Raw genomic sequence first — 18242 nt, 5'->3', positions numbered from 1 at the left:
TTGGCAAAGGTATGCCCAACCATGATAGTCCTATAATTGTTGGGGTCTAAAATCGACCCAGTCTTATGCATCAGCTGGATGATGTGTTGCGATCAAGAATCAAGAAAGCTAGTACAAACAACCCTATTAAAGAGCACCATGAGAAAGGAGCTCAAAACAGTGAAACCAAGCTTGAAGAGCTCCCTTTGGAACCCTTCCTCGTCTGCACACTTTGCTAGTGTTCATAAGTCTGACAGCCCCACTAAGATTGGAGAAAGCGAAGAGATGGCAACTGGGCTGGGGGGTGAGGTGGAGCAGGGGCTAGTTGGGGATCTCGTAAAGGGTGGAGGTGTGGGAGAAAACAGCGCTAAGATCCAAAGTGGAGGGGGGAGGTGGATGATGAGGGAAAAGGGTATGCCAAAAGCACTGCTAAGACTGAATAAGAGAGGCACAATGAGATCTATACTGCAAAGCAATAAAATTTTGCTTCTTGTGGCGAAGAAGACGACAGTAGTTGAGCTTCAGTTGTGCGCGCCTAGGTGGGGAACTGGAGAAGGCTGAGGGAATCAAATGTGGAAGGATTTGCAGTCTTCATCAAACCATTAATTCAAGGTTCAAGTACTACTGTGTTGAGGATTGTGGGAAAGGGAGGAGGTGTAGTACAGGATGGAAGGGAGGGCTGACTCCCACATTGCATAAGAGAGTGAGCTAGACATGGAGGTCACGTCCCTAGACTCAGAAAAAGAGTGATGGGGGAGGAACCGCCTAAGGTGGTGGAGGAAGAGGTCACCATCACTCTTGGGAAAGCAAAATGAGGAACAAGTGGAGAGAGTGGTGGAGGCAGTGGGCGACCCAAATGAAGAACAATAACTTATCTTTGTATTAGTTCAGGTTTTATGCTCTGCTGTGCTTTGTAGAGGAGAATCTATGTAATTTTATAAAAACTGCCATCAAACCCTCATTGATAAGGGTACGAACACAAATTGTCTTATATCTCTGATTCTGCCCATTGGAAAATTCAAATCTGTTGGAATTTGATAGTTCAATTAGTTAGTTAACTGTTGTAATTGGTTTGATTCCATTCCACAGAGTATTTGAAGAAATCAAGTGAGTCCTAGTGAGAGTATTTCGTGTTTTTTGTACACTGACAGTGAAATGTACTCAAATTGATAAAAACTGATCTCACAAAAGGTTTTAATGACTTCTTATGGTTGGACGAGATTAAAGAAAGACTAAATAACCTTCTAATAACTTTGGTTTAGAAGTTCCATTGTGGTTTTCAGGTCCAATTGCATTGTCACAGTAAATCAGTGAATGTTTCCAGAATTGGCAGTCAAAGAACATATCAGTTAAATGATGAAATGGACTAGTACATTTGGGAAAAGGGAGATCTTGAAATTACCTTAGTTTTGAGGTCTAATGGGTCAAACAACTCGATTTCCAAAAACTGCTCCAGAGGGACTGAACAGTGGGTTGTCTTAGTTTTGGCCATATAACAGATCCATGCTTTGAGTAGGGTTGATACCATGTTGTTGATTGTATTTGGGTGTTAACAGTGGTAAGAATGGTATATAAGAGGGCCTTAGTGTTGTGAAAAGTTAGTGCTCCAAGGTGAGGAAGTAAATCAGGCATAAAGGACTGATAAAGAGTTGTACAACTGCCATAACCAGAGACCTTCACAATTGGGTGTAATGCATTCAATTAGGAGGTCTATGTTGTTGATAGATCGGTGTTGTGGTCCCAAGTGGATGTTAGGAATCTTCTCAACCATTGGAAGGTATAAGGGAGGAAATGGAACTTTATTTTCCATCATAAGATGTTAAGAGTATGACTGCCATAAGTGCAAGTGTGTTCAGTCATTGGTCACTGTATTCAAGATCAGAACTTTTGATGTATTGAAGAAGGAAAATGGACCCATGATGCTCTGGATCAAATTCCAAGAGACTCCAAGTGTTAGTGCAACCGCTGAAAAACTTATCCCCATTCCCAAACACAAATGATTAAGACCCTAAACATTTTATTTTAATTTATCTCTTTCGTTTCGTGTGTTTCCTTCCTCGGGGTACAAAAGCGTTAGCAGATGGTAGAACAGCTCTCGAATAGAAGACATTGCACGTTGCAAATAGGTTTCAAAAATTCACAGTCGAAGACGGCTGACAGAAAGACTTCATAAAGGTAGAAGAGATCACAAAAGCCAGGTTTAAGACGGCTGACAAAAAGAGGCCGCACACAAAGGTATTTATTTTTGCCCTAATGGTTTTAATCAAATCTTATAATTATTTTAGCTTTTTAATTTTTTTAATATTAAAAATTTTGTTTCAATGATTAAAGTTTTTAAATATTTTGTAGTTTTCCTTTCATATTGTTTATTAAATTTTATAATATCATCATTATCATATTTATATTTAACTGGTCTTACTATTTTATTATTAAAAATTATTGTAAGTTATAATATAAATAAATTTTTATTAACATTTATCATCCATGATTTACATGATACATTTATAATTTTATTATATGTTAATCTAAATTAAATTCAATATTTTTAATGGTTTGTAAATTTAAATATTTAACATTTATCATTTTCTTTGGTAGGTCTTTTAACATTTATAATTTATTGTTTGATATTAATAACTATATTTTTTAACCTGTTCTAAATAGAATATTGGCAGCAAGTGATAGTTCTAATCTTAGTTACCCGGGTTCGTTGTTTTGGCCCAAGAACCCTGCCTGGGTTCGAACCAGTTCGAAATACTAGTCCGGTTCGACCCAGGTTCGATCAAGGTTCGATTTTCCCTAGGCTGGTTCAAACCCGCAGTCCAGAATTCCAACCCGGGTGAATTTTGGCTACCCAGATCGAATTTGGGATAATTTTATTTTAATTGTTTACATGTCATGTCTTCATAGATTGCTATTTCATCCGCTTCAGAGAGAAATTGGAGCACATATTCTTTCATCCATTCAGTGAAGTGCAATAGGTTGCAATCAAAAAGAGCGGAAAACTTGGTGTTTGTGCATTACAACTTGCATCAACTCTCGCACAAGACTAAAGAATACAAAGAAGGGGAGACAAAGAGGTGGGATGTAGATGCAGAGTTGGCGGACTTGGATATTTCTACTTCTCGGCTTACAATTGAAGACTTTGAAAATTTTGATGCCCATACTATTGTTGTTGGTGCTGATCCCATTGGCCTTAGCTCTATTGCTGAGTCAACTAATGCGGAAAGACTACGAGAAGAAGAAGAAGAAGAAGATGAAGATGAAGCAGATGAATATTAAAATTTTATACATTATGATTAGTTGACTTGAAGTTGAAACAATGATACTTGAACTTGCTGTTATGATTCATGGATCATGATTTACTTTTAATGTTTTGAATCTTGGATGTTGAACCTGAAAATTGAAATATATGATGGTATGATCTTTATTCGTGATGCTATGATTACAACTTAAGTGTTTAAATTTTATGCCTATGGACTAAAAGAAGGTGTAACATTTGTTTGGGATATGCAATTTTCGAAAGGTGAAGAAAACTAGCTCCTACAATCGTGTCACTGTCATTCCCCAACAGAGAATCAAAGCATGTGCAAGAGAGAATCAAAAAGGATTAACTACTTCTACTTGGATGTGATATGACCTACATCTCGACTTGATCTTTATCTTGCCTGAGAAAATCATTTGTCCCTTGAAAGTTCTGCTATACTTTCCATAACTGTTGTAAATGTACATTTATCTTTGCTTTTTTCAAATCGGTTATTAGCTGCAAACACTATTTCCATATCTGATCCTCCCTGAATTCATTCTGCATTGGAGTTATAGTAACACTCCATTTGTTAATTTTTTGTTTAGTTTGCCTTTATGTTTATTTGGAACAGGGAGTCATCACTAGAGGAAAAGGAACACAACCCAATGGAAATATTTTTCAAAATTGTGCAAACAATCATCGTTGACCATCGCAACAAGACTACCCCCTTACATCTCGTAGCACTTGCTTAGTCATCAAATTATTGAGAAACGAAGAGGTACATTCATTGCTGAGAAGGGTGGCACCATGGGGATGTTGTTCCTAGCTATAAGGCTACATTTATAAAGATGTATGCAAATGAAGATATTCAAAGCCCTGCCTCGAGCAAGTTCGACCAATTCATAGCTTCAAAACGTTATGAGGTTTCTGCACTTCATGACAAATTTGCTGAGTGGTGCTGTCTGCATGGTCAAGGTTCCATTTTCTTGCAGCCTCTTGCAATTAAAATTCTATCCCAAGTATGTATCTTTTTCATTAATATTTGTATTTTACTTATTCGATGCAGTCATGCTATATATGGAGGGTTTTGATTCTTGAATTATAAAATAAAATACTGAATGTTATATGCAAACTGAACCAAGTTGCAAGTTCTTCCTCATCTGCATGGAATTGGTGTACATACTCCATTTACCTGGTCAAGCACAACCATTTGGGTGAAACAAAGCATAGGATTTAGTCTATATATGCTCCAACCTTCATCTCTTGTCACATAAGAAACCTGAATACAATGAAGGTATGACAAATAATTAGGATTTAACCCTAGTGTGCTATTTTAGTTGCTACAGTTGCACAGCTTGCTCAAGTCTCTATAAGTGAGGCAGCTTTTGTACTTCAGATAGCTAGTGAGACTGGCAAACCAATGAATTGCCATTCAATGAAGTTGAACCAAATAATCACCATGATGCTTTTATGAAGAAGAATACTGGATATTAAACGTCAGTTGTAATTTAAATTTTCATTGTACAATGACATTTAGAGACTCAAGTATTATCATTTTTATTAATTATGAATATGATATTATGTGGTATTTAAATAATCTATTTATTAGCAATTATAGATTTAAATTTTATGAATACCACTATTATTACAATTTGTAATTTTAAAAACACACACATTTCTGTACTCATACCCAAGGAAAAGATTGTTCATCGCCATATTGGGTTCTGGTTCCCCAACCCAAATCAGCAACTTAGCTCTTCTATATCTTATATCCTTTTCAATAATGAAAACATGATTGTTATCACAAACTAGCCATACAAGACCACTTACCTCATAATTGGTAAAAATTCTTATAAATCTAAAGAACTCGTCTGATAAGTAATCAGAACAATCTGCTATGGGTAGAATGGCTGTTGCAACTCAATTCTTAGGCAACAAAGAGTCCATAAGCACAGGAAGTTAATAATGCAGCTTTTTCGGCAGACTTTATCATCAAAATAAAACCATGCAGGCACAATATATCCAAATATATACAGCATATACTGGATAGAAATGAAAGTGAAAGCTGTATTTTGGTGCAAGAAAATCCTACATATCTTTTGCCGACATCTTTGTGAATCCAATGGCAAGAGCATTCTCCTTTCCTTCAGCCATTATTGCCTGAAAATTAGCAGCCCAATACAGCTTTAAAAAATCAGGGGATAAAACTGAAAAAACAGATAGTTGCAAAACAAACAAACACAAATAGCATCAACATTCCAGAAAACTGCATGAAATTTAAGAAATTCAAACTACACAGGACCTTACAATAATAAGGTAAGATCCAATAAAATTCTTGCATGGATATCGAAGAGCATGTCAATCAGAATAACAATATGAAAATCTATTCATACAGCCACAACTATCTAAATCATAGCACTCGAAAACTCTTAGCAACCTTTTAAAGTAGCCTAAAGTTCCTCAACAACTCTCTGAAAATTATGAACTTGCCAATAATATTAACAAAACCATGATATTGATAATTAAATCTTAAAGAGATCATAACATTCAATTTTATGTAATACCACTTCCTTACAAGATGCAGTATCTTACACAATATTTTGAAATTGCTCCATTTGTTGAAAAGAGATTAATTGGTGGGAAAGCTTTTATGGTATTGAAAATACATGTAGAAATCCTGGAACTTGAGAATCTTTGACACGGTAGTCATTCACATTATAAATGGATGTTATGTCTGGGCTGCCAGAATCCCCCATGAGATTTGCTACACTTGACAAATCTGAAAGCATTTTTCACCTACAATTTTTAAATAAAATGTGATGCTTCACACCACATTCTTTTGATTAAAGTTGGCTGCACTATTGTGAAGTGCTAAACTATGAGTAAAAACTTACATCATAATCAGAAGGCACTTATTTTCAAGAACACAAGACTCCATATTGCTTCCAACATGAGTGAAAATCACGATTAACTTAAGAAAAAATGGACTAGAGATAGTAAATCTTAGTTAACTATAGGAGAATCTAAAATGGCATACCTCATTCTTCCCTAATGCACACCCTTTGCATGTCTCTTCCATAGTTCCAAGAATCACGGTGATTCATGCGATTCAAGCCAAACAATTTTTTGTGAATTGGCGAAAATCAGCAAGAAAGGGTTTACAAAATAAGTTACTCACTAAATTTCAAGGGTTTTTTTAATATGCCGATTCATGACCGATTTGATTCCAATTCATGGCCGGTTCACGATTCGATTCAGCCTTGCCGATTCCGATCTGATTTTGATTCTTGTTACTTTGGTCTCTTCATGTTCAGTTTTGAATTTAGGCAGTCCTGTTTGTTAGGATTTAGCCTAAAAATTAAGATAAACAGCAATAAGGGAGAGCAAAACACAAGTAAGAGACACACAAAAATATCCTTGGAAAACCTTTGTAGAATGAAGGGAAAAACCCATCCACACAAATAAAGATCACTTTATTGATAATAAAAATATTCAAGTATACAATGTCCTTTGCTTGATGCAATGCGATATATATATATATATATATATATATATATATAAATCAAGAGGAGAGACACTTCACATTACAACTGAAGGTCTCCTGAGTTTCCCAAAATACGGCTCTTTATTTCAATTACAATTCTTCGTATTTCCATGCCTTAATGCATGCTGAATGACATATGTATTTATAATTAATATTACAATTTATCATAAATGTCCTTTTCAGCTGAAGCTGACTATAACGGTTTTAAATCCAGAGATTAAGATCTCTATCACAACTACAATCTCCAACACTGTTATCATCTTCACTTGCATTAGTTAACTCATGGATTAATGTTGAAGAAGGAGAAGTACAGAGCTTGTAGAGGCATCCATGCCTTAATCCAATAGTATGAGCAATCTTGATATTTGAAATATTGGGCCAAGCTAGTACTTTTACTTCCGTGAAGGTGATTTTGTATCCCTTGTCTTCAAGTGCTGAAATAGAAACTAAATTTCTTTTGATCTTAGGTATATAGAATACTCCCGTGAGTTTGAGTGAGATGGCAGATTTGAGATTGATAGTGCAAGTCCCAATTCCTTTACTGTATAATTTGCATTGTCTCCAATAGTCACTTCGTCATCATAATCTTCTTGTACACAATCTAGATGTTCTCTAAATCATATTATGTGCTAGGAATCCCCATTGTCTATCACCTAAGTGTTTAGTCTATTTGAAACTTGATTCAATAGGCGGAGTAGAATACAAGTTTCTCAGAATCCATATCCATGCTTGTTTCACTGACTTCAGCGAAGGAGGCTTGGGGTTTGGGTCTATCAGGACAATTCACTACAAGATGACCATATTGTTGGAGATTGATGGAGTTAATTAACATTTTGTCATTGATGTCAAAATTACTAAGGCAAAAGGCACTATCGAAGTATAGAAGAACTTACTATCGGAATAGAGAAGACATTATCGGAGAAAACTTATTGGAGAAGTATAAGTGAGATTAACGGAGAAATTTAAGAAGGAAGTTTGGAGTTGATCTAACCCTAAGATCTATGGTCAAGATTAAGGTTAGGGTTATCAAATAGGCAATGATTTAAAGGAGAAGAGAATAGGCAAGAGAATAGAGAGAGAGAGAGAGAGAGAGAGAGAGAGAGAGAGAGAGAGAGAATGAGAAACAAAAGACAGTGAAAGAGAGATTAACCAAGAAGGAAAGAAACAAGCCGATATGACAAGCTTATGGAGAAGCACTAGACAGGTCAAGTTATCTTGTATAATACTTAATCAGTTTTACAAGATCTAAAAAGTCTTTTGTAGGACTATGAACTTTTGTTAAACCTCTAACAAGGTGAATACCTAGACAGGCAAGATAATATCTCTTAACGGAGTAGTCTTAATAGGCTAAAGATACAATTAGCACTGTATCAGTCACTCCTGACAAGGTGAGTTTCTCTGAAGAAAATATCAATGTATGCCTGATCGGCAAACCTTTTTGACTACAATGAAAAGGTTGTGGGTTCCATCCCCACCACAATTCCACCCTCTGACCAAGGGTTTTCTGCGATACCAAAATCTTTGTGTTATGCATGTGAATTTACTTTCATGAATTGTCATTTACTTTCATGTGCATGAATTGATAATGGTTAAATATTTATGCTCTCGGTTGGATCTAAGTTATCAGAATAATGTTGTCACAAACTATCGGTTAATTGATGAAAAACTGAATTGTTGTCTACGTACTTATTCACCCCCCCCCCCCCCCCCCCCCATAAGTAATTAACCTTTCCCACCTATAATTAACAATTGGTATCACAGCTAAGTTCTCTTGAAAGAAGTTTGACAACTTGAGAGTAGATCAGGATAATGGAAAGGTACAAGAAGGAAAGACAACTTGAAGAAGCTTTAGATGAAGCTACAGCCCAAAATGATGAACTAAAGATGAAGCTAAAAGTTTCATTTGCAAAAAGGAAAGAACTATCAAAAAGATTGCAAACAAATCTTGAGGATCTTGAAGAACTTTCTCATAATAGTACAAGTTCAGAAGAAACTGATGCTGCAGTAGCTGATCTATTAGGCAGAAACACTATCCTGGAAGAAAGCCTACAGGGAACTTGAAAGCCAAGCCTTAAGGATGACTGAACTGCTAGATAAAATGAAGACTGTTGAAGACGAAAAAGGAAAACTAGAAGCCAATAAGAAAAGATTGGAAAAAGGAATCAAAGATAAGGACAACACTATCCTTCAACTGCAACAAGAAAACAATATTTTGAATGGATATATAAGTGATACAAATGAGGAAAACTGACAAAACATTGCTGAAAATGAGAAATTGAGAAAAGAGATAGAAGATTTGTCAAATAAGCTGAAGATAGAACAAAAATTCAATGAGAAGCTTACTAAATTTGATGAGCATGAAAACGATTGATGAACAATTAAAATGGAAATGGAAATCAGGAATACAACTGGACATGGTTATACCAATAACAGTAAATTTGAAATTGGTGAATCATCCAAAACTAGCGAAGAAAAGATACTTCAACCAAGAAACAATCAGAACAAGAAACCTACATGCTATCATTGTGGTAAGTCGGGACATGCAGCTAATGTGTGTAGAAGCAGACTGTCAAACATCTTATCAAAAGCATCCTTTAACGATCTTTGCTACAATTGCTACAAGTTTGGACACAGAGCAAAAGATTGCACAATGAGAACATCAAGCACATCAACAGAAAGAAGCTTTATGGGTCATTGCTATAACTGTAACCTATTTGATCATAAGGCTGAATATTGCAGGAATGGAATTTTACCGACAAGAAAGTTAGGAAATATACAATGTAATAACTGTGGAAAAAGAGGACACATGGCAAGAGAATGTTGGTATAGAAATGTGAACATAAACACACGAACATCATGCTATGTTTGTCACAAGTATGGTCATACAACACAAACCTGTAGATACTGACAAACTGTGGACAAGAGTTATGTGAATATTGAGATACCAAGGAATAACATCAAACAAGTTTGGGTCAAGAAGGAAGAGAAGAGTGTAATTCATAATAAAGAATCAAATTCAAGTCAAGAAGGTACATCTTTAAACTAAGATAGCAAGAGCATTACTCAGGGAAAGCTAACAACGGTAAAACTCTATCACGTTCCCGACAAGGTGATGAAGCATAACAAATAAGAAGTACAGCACTATTGGTAAGAAAAGTTATATCAGGATGAATCCTATCAGAGAAAAGTTACTTGTGTAAATGAATTATTTCCACAATTAACTGTTTGCTTTTTTTTGGATTATAAGTACATGCAAATGGTAATTCATTCTACAACTTACTTTCTAAAAGTTACTAAGTGTAAAAGTAAAACTTGGAAATGACTTACTACATGCGTTATTGAGCAAAAGTGAATTCAGTTGTTTGTGCCCTAGAAGTTACAGTAGGCAACACACTTTTCTTTGCATACTCTTTTTAAAGGAATTTTCTTGAAGAAATAGCAGCCATGAATCTTCTTGTTGTGAGCATTAACAAAAGACCAAAATCAAAAGTCAAAGCTTATCCAATGGATTCGAGCGTATGTGACAATGCTGGAGTGCTATCATCACTACCACCGAGGGTAATACTAAATGTGGATATCATTGCCTTTATTCATAATAAGATTGTTGTACTAGAAAATCCTGGAATTGAAGACATGCATAGGAAAGAATTATGTATGGACGGAGAGTTGAAAAATGAATATAAGCACCTTAAAACTCAAGGCCTCACACATATGGTGCATATGCCGAAAGTATTTGCTGATGAATGGATTAGATTCGTACTAAGTAGAGTACATGATGGAGCACTGTGGTTAGACATGGATGAACCAATAAAGATCACAAGGGAGATTATCAACAAACTACAGGTCTATCGGCACAAGGAAAAGAATGCACATTAAAAGTTCGCAATATGAATGAGCTAAGACAAATAACCAAGACCACTTCGGACAAGAGAGCCATGGTGATAGACAAAGTGAAACATGCAAGAACAAGGTTCACTGTAATGATAATAAGATACAAGATATACCAATCAAGTCCCCTGAATTGTGTGTCGGGAACAGCAATATGGGCAGCACACGAGATCGCTACACAGGGTAAATCATACAATCTCTCAAGTATTGTTGTTAATCAATTAAGTGTAAATATGGAAAGGCTGAATAAGGACTGATAGCAAGATATAAAATTCGGTACTCTACTTGTATGTATATATTTCTATGTTAAGAACATTTTCCCCAACATAGGAAATGTACAATGGAAAGAAAACAGACCTATTATACATCAAATTAACGAGTATGTTGAGTAGCTAGGTGATGACTTCAAGAAAATTATGCAAAGCTACTTCAAAGAATTCCAACTGAAAATGCAAGCGCATTATCGGATCCCGGGCAGAGTAGTCGACGGGTATAAGGACACTTTGTGTTTTGTTGTTGACACTAATAATTGTAGGATTCAAATTGTAGGATTCAACCTGCGGAGCCAAGAACTTCTTGGGTTCCTTATCTGGATTATGAGGTATCAGAAAGAGAGTTGGTCAGTTATGCTGACCATATACTAAGTCTACCAAAGAACACTTCAGTTGAATGATTTGGGACTTATGAAGAAGTTTTCAAAAGTAAAGCTTCGGAGGCCCCAATAGCAAAGGAGAAAAAGACAAAGAGGACATCGAGAGCTGCACAGAATGTATCGAGCAATCAATCGGTACAAGAGGTCACGCAAGCTACATCAGCACTTTTGATAGGCACACAAATAAGAAAAGGAAAGGACACAGATATACAACCAACAGGAGAAGTTGTTACTATCTCAAAACAAGAGGAAGAAGGTAGCGGAGAAGAACTCAATGTTGGTACTTAGGGAGAAGCTACTGGAGAAAGAGTAATAAAAATTGATAAAGGAAAAGTATTCAAGAGGAGAAAAATGCAACATGTTACTACAAAGAGAAGATAAATGACTCGGAGTCAAGTTCGAACTCCACCATCAAAGAAGAAATCTCAATGTAAAATGGGAAAAGAAGTAAGTTCAAGGGAAGGAAATCATGATGGAGAATGCACAAGATTCCTACTAATCCCAAGGAACTCACAAAGTATATTACTGAAAGAAAACTAGTTGGGAAGATGAATCCCGACTCATTTGTGAAATTGATTGAAGAAGATAAGAGATTGATTGAAGATTCAATCATTAAACATTTCAAAGAAGCATGTAAGTATCCAAAAGATGTGAAGGACATGGTGCCACATGAATTGTACACTAGTCTATTAGCAACATGACACTCAGCAAGCTAGAGAGTAAAAGAGTTAGGGAAACAAGTACTTCAGGAGTTGCGACCTAACCTATCAATTAATGATATTGAAGTTTGGATGGACAAGTTTCACGAAGCTTTCAGAATAGAGGTATTAACAGCTATGTTACTAGTAGACAAAGAGCCGATTCTACTACAAAATATCAATGAAATACGGATTGAAGAATTATAGGAGCAAACTGAAGCTTATGAACAAGCAGGAACTTCAAATCTTAATGATGTACTTCTTGTGAGTTACTTGGAACCACAAGCACAGAAACTAAAAAGGAGTCTACAGAAGACCAAGCCACCATAGAAGATATCACTGATAGAAGAGATGAATGGGTGATAATCAAGCCAAGATAACAAAAGCTCAAACAGATACAACAATCACTATTATTGTTGAACACCGAGAAGTGGACACACCAGACAAGGCTATAAGTCACCAATCTGCAATTATACCGATAAGTAGTGTAGGTCAGCTTGATTTAACTACTCAATCTCTAATATCAACAAAAGAAGTATTGAATGCTATGAGCAGACAAGAGGAAAAGGTACCGACACAAATGCCAGAAGCATCAAAATTTACAGAGGGTAACACAAGCGAACAAAAAGATACTGGAGAAACAGGGAGTCAATCCAAGGACTACGACACTCGAGCAAAACAAGAGAAGAATGAGAACAAAGACAATCAAGGACCAAGCTCATCCCAGTCGACAACTACCGGAGGAGAGAAGTCAACTGACAAAGATAAAGATAAAGATGACGATGAAGATAAAGACAAAGATAAGAAGAAAGATCATGACAAGAGCACAAAATCAGCAAAAGTCAAATGTAAAAGGAAGCGCGAAGAAGAAGAAGATGAAACTGGTGATAATCCACTTAGCGACGATCCCCAATTTGACATATTGAAGCAACCAGCACCAAATCTGAACAAGAAAGATAAAGCACTATTTAAGAAAGGATTTGATCTGAAGATGGGATTGATGAGAGGAGATCTAAAAGAATCAAAAAGGTAAGTGTTGAGGAAAACTTTAAGCATGTTTGAGAATCTTATGCCAGAAGTCACAGCTAACAAGGAGAAACCAATTCAAAGACAGTTGAAAGTCTACTAGGACAAAATGGAAGCAGCAGTAAGCAATCTGCAAGGAGAGCTAGAGAAGGAAGCCGCAAGCAAGATGGAAGAGCAGACAAGGCAAAGTTTGATGGTGAAGGTTACAAACTCAAAAGGGAAGTTGCAAGAAAATATAAATGCATTACAAGTGATCATTAATACTGCGTTAAGCAAGTATACCGCTTTGTGTAGTTTTGACACATTCACTTCAAATATCTATAATCGACTTATCAAAGTTCAGAATGAAAGGTTAAGTCATATCGGAAAATTGGACTATCAGTCAATGTAGTCCAACATTCATTAATATTGAAAAATTTAATTGCTAGAGGAGAAATCGTAGAAAGAGATAAATTGATTGCCAAAATCTTGGAGTTGCAAGGAATGATAAGTTTACATATTGATGTAATGAAGCAGAGCTTATCGAAAGCACAACACAGTAAACAGATGCTAGAGGAGACGACAATGAGCGGAACGGAGAACATGGCAACAGAAATTGAGAAGCATATTCTAACTATTTAGGCATTGAAGAGAACATGGAAAACATTGTAGCAACTTACAAACTCTAAGTATATAGATATTGTAAGAAAATGGTAACATAATTATGAACTTTTCACTGCATAGTTTCTATGTGGTCATGTTTATGGGAAGTACATGGGAGAAATACACAGAAGTAATTATAAGCAAATAGAGAGGATATTGGTGCATATAGGGTACAGGTATAGGCGATACAGCATGGAGCAGAATTAAGATTAAGATTTTTTCAATGCCAATGGGGGAGATTGATGGAGTTAATTAACGTTTTGTCAATGATATTAAAATTACTAAGGAAAAAGTCACTATCGGATTATAGAAGAAGTTACGGTCAGAATAGAGAAGATATTATCAGAGAAAGCTTATCAGAGAAGTATAAGTGAGATTATCGAAGAAACTTAAGAAGGAAGTTTGGAATTGAGCTAACACTAAGATCTATGATCAAGATTAAGGTTAGGGTTATCAAACAGACAATGATTTAAAGGAGAAGAGAAGAGGCAAGAGAATACAGAGAGAGAGAGAGATTAACCAAGAAGGAAAGAAACAAGCTGATCTAACAAGCTTATGGGGAAGCACTAGACAGGTCAAGTTATCTTGTATAATATCTAATCAGTTTTACAAGATTTAAAAGGTCTTTTGCAGGACTACGAACTTTTGTTAAAACCTATAACAAGGTGAATGCCTAGACAGGAAGGATAAAATCTCTTAGCGGAATAGTCTTAATAGGCTAAAGATACAATTAGCACTATATCAATCACTCCTGACAGGGTGAGTTTCTCAGAAGGAAACATCAATGTATGCCTAATCGGCAAACCTTTTTGATTGTAGTAAAAAAGTTGTGGAATCCATCCCCACTGCAGTTCTGCCCTCTAACCAAGGGTTTTCTACGATACGAAAATCTTTGTGTGATGCATGTGAATTTGCTTTCATGAATTGTCATTTACTTTCACACACATGGATTGTTAATGGTTAAATGTTTATGCCATCGGTTAGATCTAAGTTATCAAAATAATGTTGTCACAGACTATCGATTAATTAATGAAAAACTGAATTGTTGTCTAAGTATTGATTCACCCCCTCCCTCAATACTTAACCTTTCCTACTTGTAATTAACACATATTTGTCACATCTATAGCATTGCACTTTAGATAAGTCCCTCCTTTTCTTGAATGATTGTTTTCCATTTGTATCCTTTTTCTTTTTCCTTTTGGGCCCGTTTGGTTGCTGGAATACGATTTAGGAATGGGAATCTGAAACCCTTGATTTGGGATTCTGGAACTTGAAATCCAAATTATGGTTGCTGAAATTTTTTTGGGACTGTTTGGTTCAAACTTAAAAATATTTGATATTCAGAATTTTTTATTCCAAGCCCGTTTGGTTCAAAATATTAATATATAGTTCAAAAAATGAGTATAAAAGTTATAGTGAGAAAGATGATTTGTATCTCTAATTTTTTCAAGGACCTATTCATAATGCTTTCAACTTTGCACATGCCAAAAATGTCAATATTGATTGCAAAATAAAAATTCTAGAAAAAAGTTTTTAAAAAAAGACGAAAGAATTTAGATATGTGCGGTACTAATTATTTTATTAAATCCAAACATATGAGCAAGTAATAGCGGAAAATTTCCCCCCATTTAAAAAATTAAATTTCAGAAATTTGTGCAAAAAAAGGCAACCTCAAATGGGCATCCGGATGTCAAAACCAATGAAGTTTTACTTTAGTTGAAATCCTCATTTTCAAAAAATGGGATTTAAATTGGGAATTAAAACGGGAATTCCAAATAACAAGTATTTTGAAGAATTTGGAATCCTTGTTTTGGGGGTCAAATGGGGATACCGGATTCTACTTTTTCCCAATTCCAATTCCGATTATGAGGACCCAAACAATGGATTAGAATTTTTTTAGAATTCTGAATGCCAATTCTATTCTAATTCCTGCTACCAAATGGGCCCTTTGAGATTAGTGGTGACAATTGGAATGTCTTCTTTCGTGGATTCCACACCAATCCCTCTAATTAGTAATCTAGACTCTTCTTGAATGCAGTCAGCTTTCAATTGGTAAACTTTGGGGAGTTTGGAGCGAGCACTTATTCCTCGAACAAATGATTCCCATGAGATAGGAAGTCTATTTAGGGCTATCGTTGTTAATTCCTTACTATCATATGACCAATTGTGGAGAGTTGGTTTCTTAATTCTGTTATCCTCATAAAGAATGAGGTGATAGTATCTCCCTGATTCATCTTTATATGACTGAGTTGATTTTTAAGAGCAAAAAGTCTGCTAGTGTTGTTGATCTCGAACATGTCTTCTCAGGCTTTGAACATAGCATATGTTGAATCTAACTTTATGATAATAGGTAGTGTCTGATCTTTCACACCATCTACCAATAATTTAATTGCTCTGGTGTTGTCCTTTTTCCCATCGACTCTTTTCGTCTATCTCATTAGATTCAGGGATCGTCTATCTCATTAGATTCAGGGACAGGGTTTTCCAAAATTCTTTTAAACTCGTGCTCTTTTAAAGTTAGCATCATTTATAATTTCCAAGCTTCAAAATTTGAAGCACCTTCAAGTCTGTCTTCAAGGCTAATTCCATTCACCATCTTGATAGATGTAGAATTTTCCAAAATATTCATGGCAGTTATCTTAATATAAAAAATCTGATCTGGTTTTTTTCCTTACAGCTTCTCTGATACCATGTTAAGTTTTATCAGAATTGTTATTTTAAACTTGATTACTGATACTTTCTATCTAAGAATTTACTCCATCTTACTATAGTTTGATGCTATATCTTAGACGGTATTGATAAATACATTCTTAAAATTCTTGTGATTCCTTTTAATATCTTACTGCAGACAGTGCTTTATAACTTGTCTGATCTTTAAGCAGAGGAAGCCAATTACTAGAAGACTGTTTTAAGTATGTGTTTTGTATGTCCTTCTCTGCCCAATGACTGTAATTATTAATATTGCATGACTGTGGAGTCATACTGATGAAGGATCACGACCCTACAGTACGTGGAGTCATAATCCTTCGTGGACATGACTTCAGGGTCAAGCGTTGCCTTGGTCGCTATAATCATAATGGTCGTTATTGGTAATAATATGCAGTTTATACAAACACAACTCAGAAATTCGACAGATTAATATTGGATAATGATAATAATGAAACACGTTATATATATATATATATATATATAAACTCTATTTACTATATCATCTTTTATATTAATCTCTTCAGAATTACATGAGAAATTATATTTAAATTTCTTCATTTAGATATATATATTATCTATGTATTTTTATTTTTATTTAAAGGGGGGTAAACGCTTTGATCTAGAGCTATGAACCAATGAGGCCACAAACAGGGGACCTCATCCCCATTAGATTTGAACCTTGGTGGCAAGGATAACAACTCAACAACTTAACCATCACAACATGCCACTATTGGCATATTATCTATATATTTAAGTATATATATAAATAAGGAATTGTATCTCATATATATATATATATATATCTTCAATTTTTTGCCTCATAAGGTATTATCCAACTGAAGCTACAAATCATCAACAAGTAGCATAAATATATATATCAAGTCTTACATCCGTATGAAGTTCAAAGAAATCTAGAGTACTCATACACGAGTAAAAGGAAATGCTACAAAGATTATCTAAAGCCTCTATTAAATTATTTTCAAACATTGCTAATTTTTTTTAAAATGAATATTGCTAAATATGTACTAATCCTCACAACCTCTGCAATGATGCTGATTATTGGACTAACTCAAAACCACCTTAATTTGAAAAACAAAATGAGTATTGCTAAATAAGTACTAATGCTCACAACCTCTGCAATGATACTGATTATTGGACTAACTCAAAACCACCTAAGGGTGAATGCGATTGTAGACCATGCAAGACCAATGAAATTGACAATGAATAGCATTAATCTAACATGTACCACCCTTAACAATGTCAGAGTTCTCACCTACTCTCTATGAGCTCCTAGCTTCTAAGAATCAAAAGGACTTGGACTAATTCATTTCTATTGTGTTCAAACATAGAAATAATACCATAAACAATATGTACTCTCAATCTTATATTTATGTATGAGTACCATTGATAAATCTTGAGAAATTTTCCACAGCAAGTTAAATTATGCTATTAATATTGAGATTTAACTGTATAATTAGTCAAACTCATTGATCCATGTTCCAGGGAGGTCACTCAGCCCAATACTACTCCAACTCAAGAGCACTTAACCATAAAGTTTCCACCAGAACTTAAGCACACTTAGCTTGCTACCCATTTGCAAAACCTTTAGGAAGTGTTGTGCCTTATGAACCATTGATGTCGAAGGAAATTGTTGATAGAAATGTTGCCATTGATGTCAGAGGCATATATATGATGGCAATAATTGCCATTCATGTCAAAGGCGTACGAACACAACTGATAATGGCCAAAGTCCACCGATCAAAATCCAAAGGCTAATCCAAGTCACTTTTAGATCTCATCCAAGTCAATTTTATTAGTTTCATATTGGCATGGCATATAATTTATGCAAGATAGCTGACT

The 18242-nt window shown here is 35.2% G+C and overlaps 1 protein-coding gene across 1 annotated transcript in view; it reads right to left on the bottom strand.

Annotated features, from left to right (window-relative positions):
* The window catches only part of LOC149569706 (pseudouridine synthase and archaeosine transglycosylase (PUA) domain-containing protein), a 112206-nt gene that overhangs the window by 52648 nt on the left and 41316 nt on the right, over nucleotides 1-18242 (bottom strand). Inside the window, exon 6 of the mRNA XM_089822425.1 lies at nucleotides 5316-5383. Within this exon, the coding sequence (XP_089678551.1) occupies nucleotides 5316-5383 (68 nt within the window). The remainder of the gene's footprint in view (nucleotides 1-5315; nucleotides 5384-18242) is intronic.

Source organism: Cupressus sempervirens, chromosome 3, assembly GCF_028749045.1.
Source record: "Cupressus sempervirens isolate cs-2001-9-10 chromosome 3, ASM2874904v1, whole genome shotgun sequence".
Taxonomy (NCBI): domain Eukaryota; kingdom Viridiplantae; phylum Streptophyta; class Pinopsida; order Cupressales; family Cupressaceae; genus Cupressus; species Cupressus sempervirens.
The sequence above is the reverse complement of the archived record's forward strand: the minus strand, read 5'-3'. Positions and strand labels throughout refer to the sequence as shown.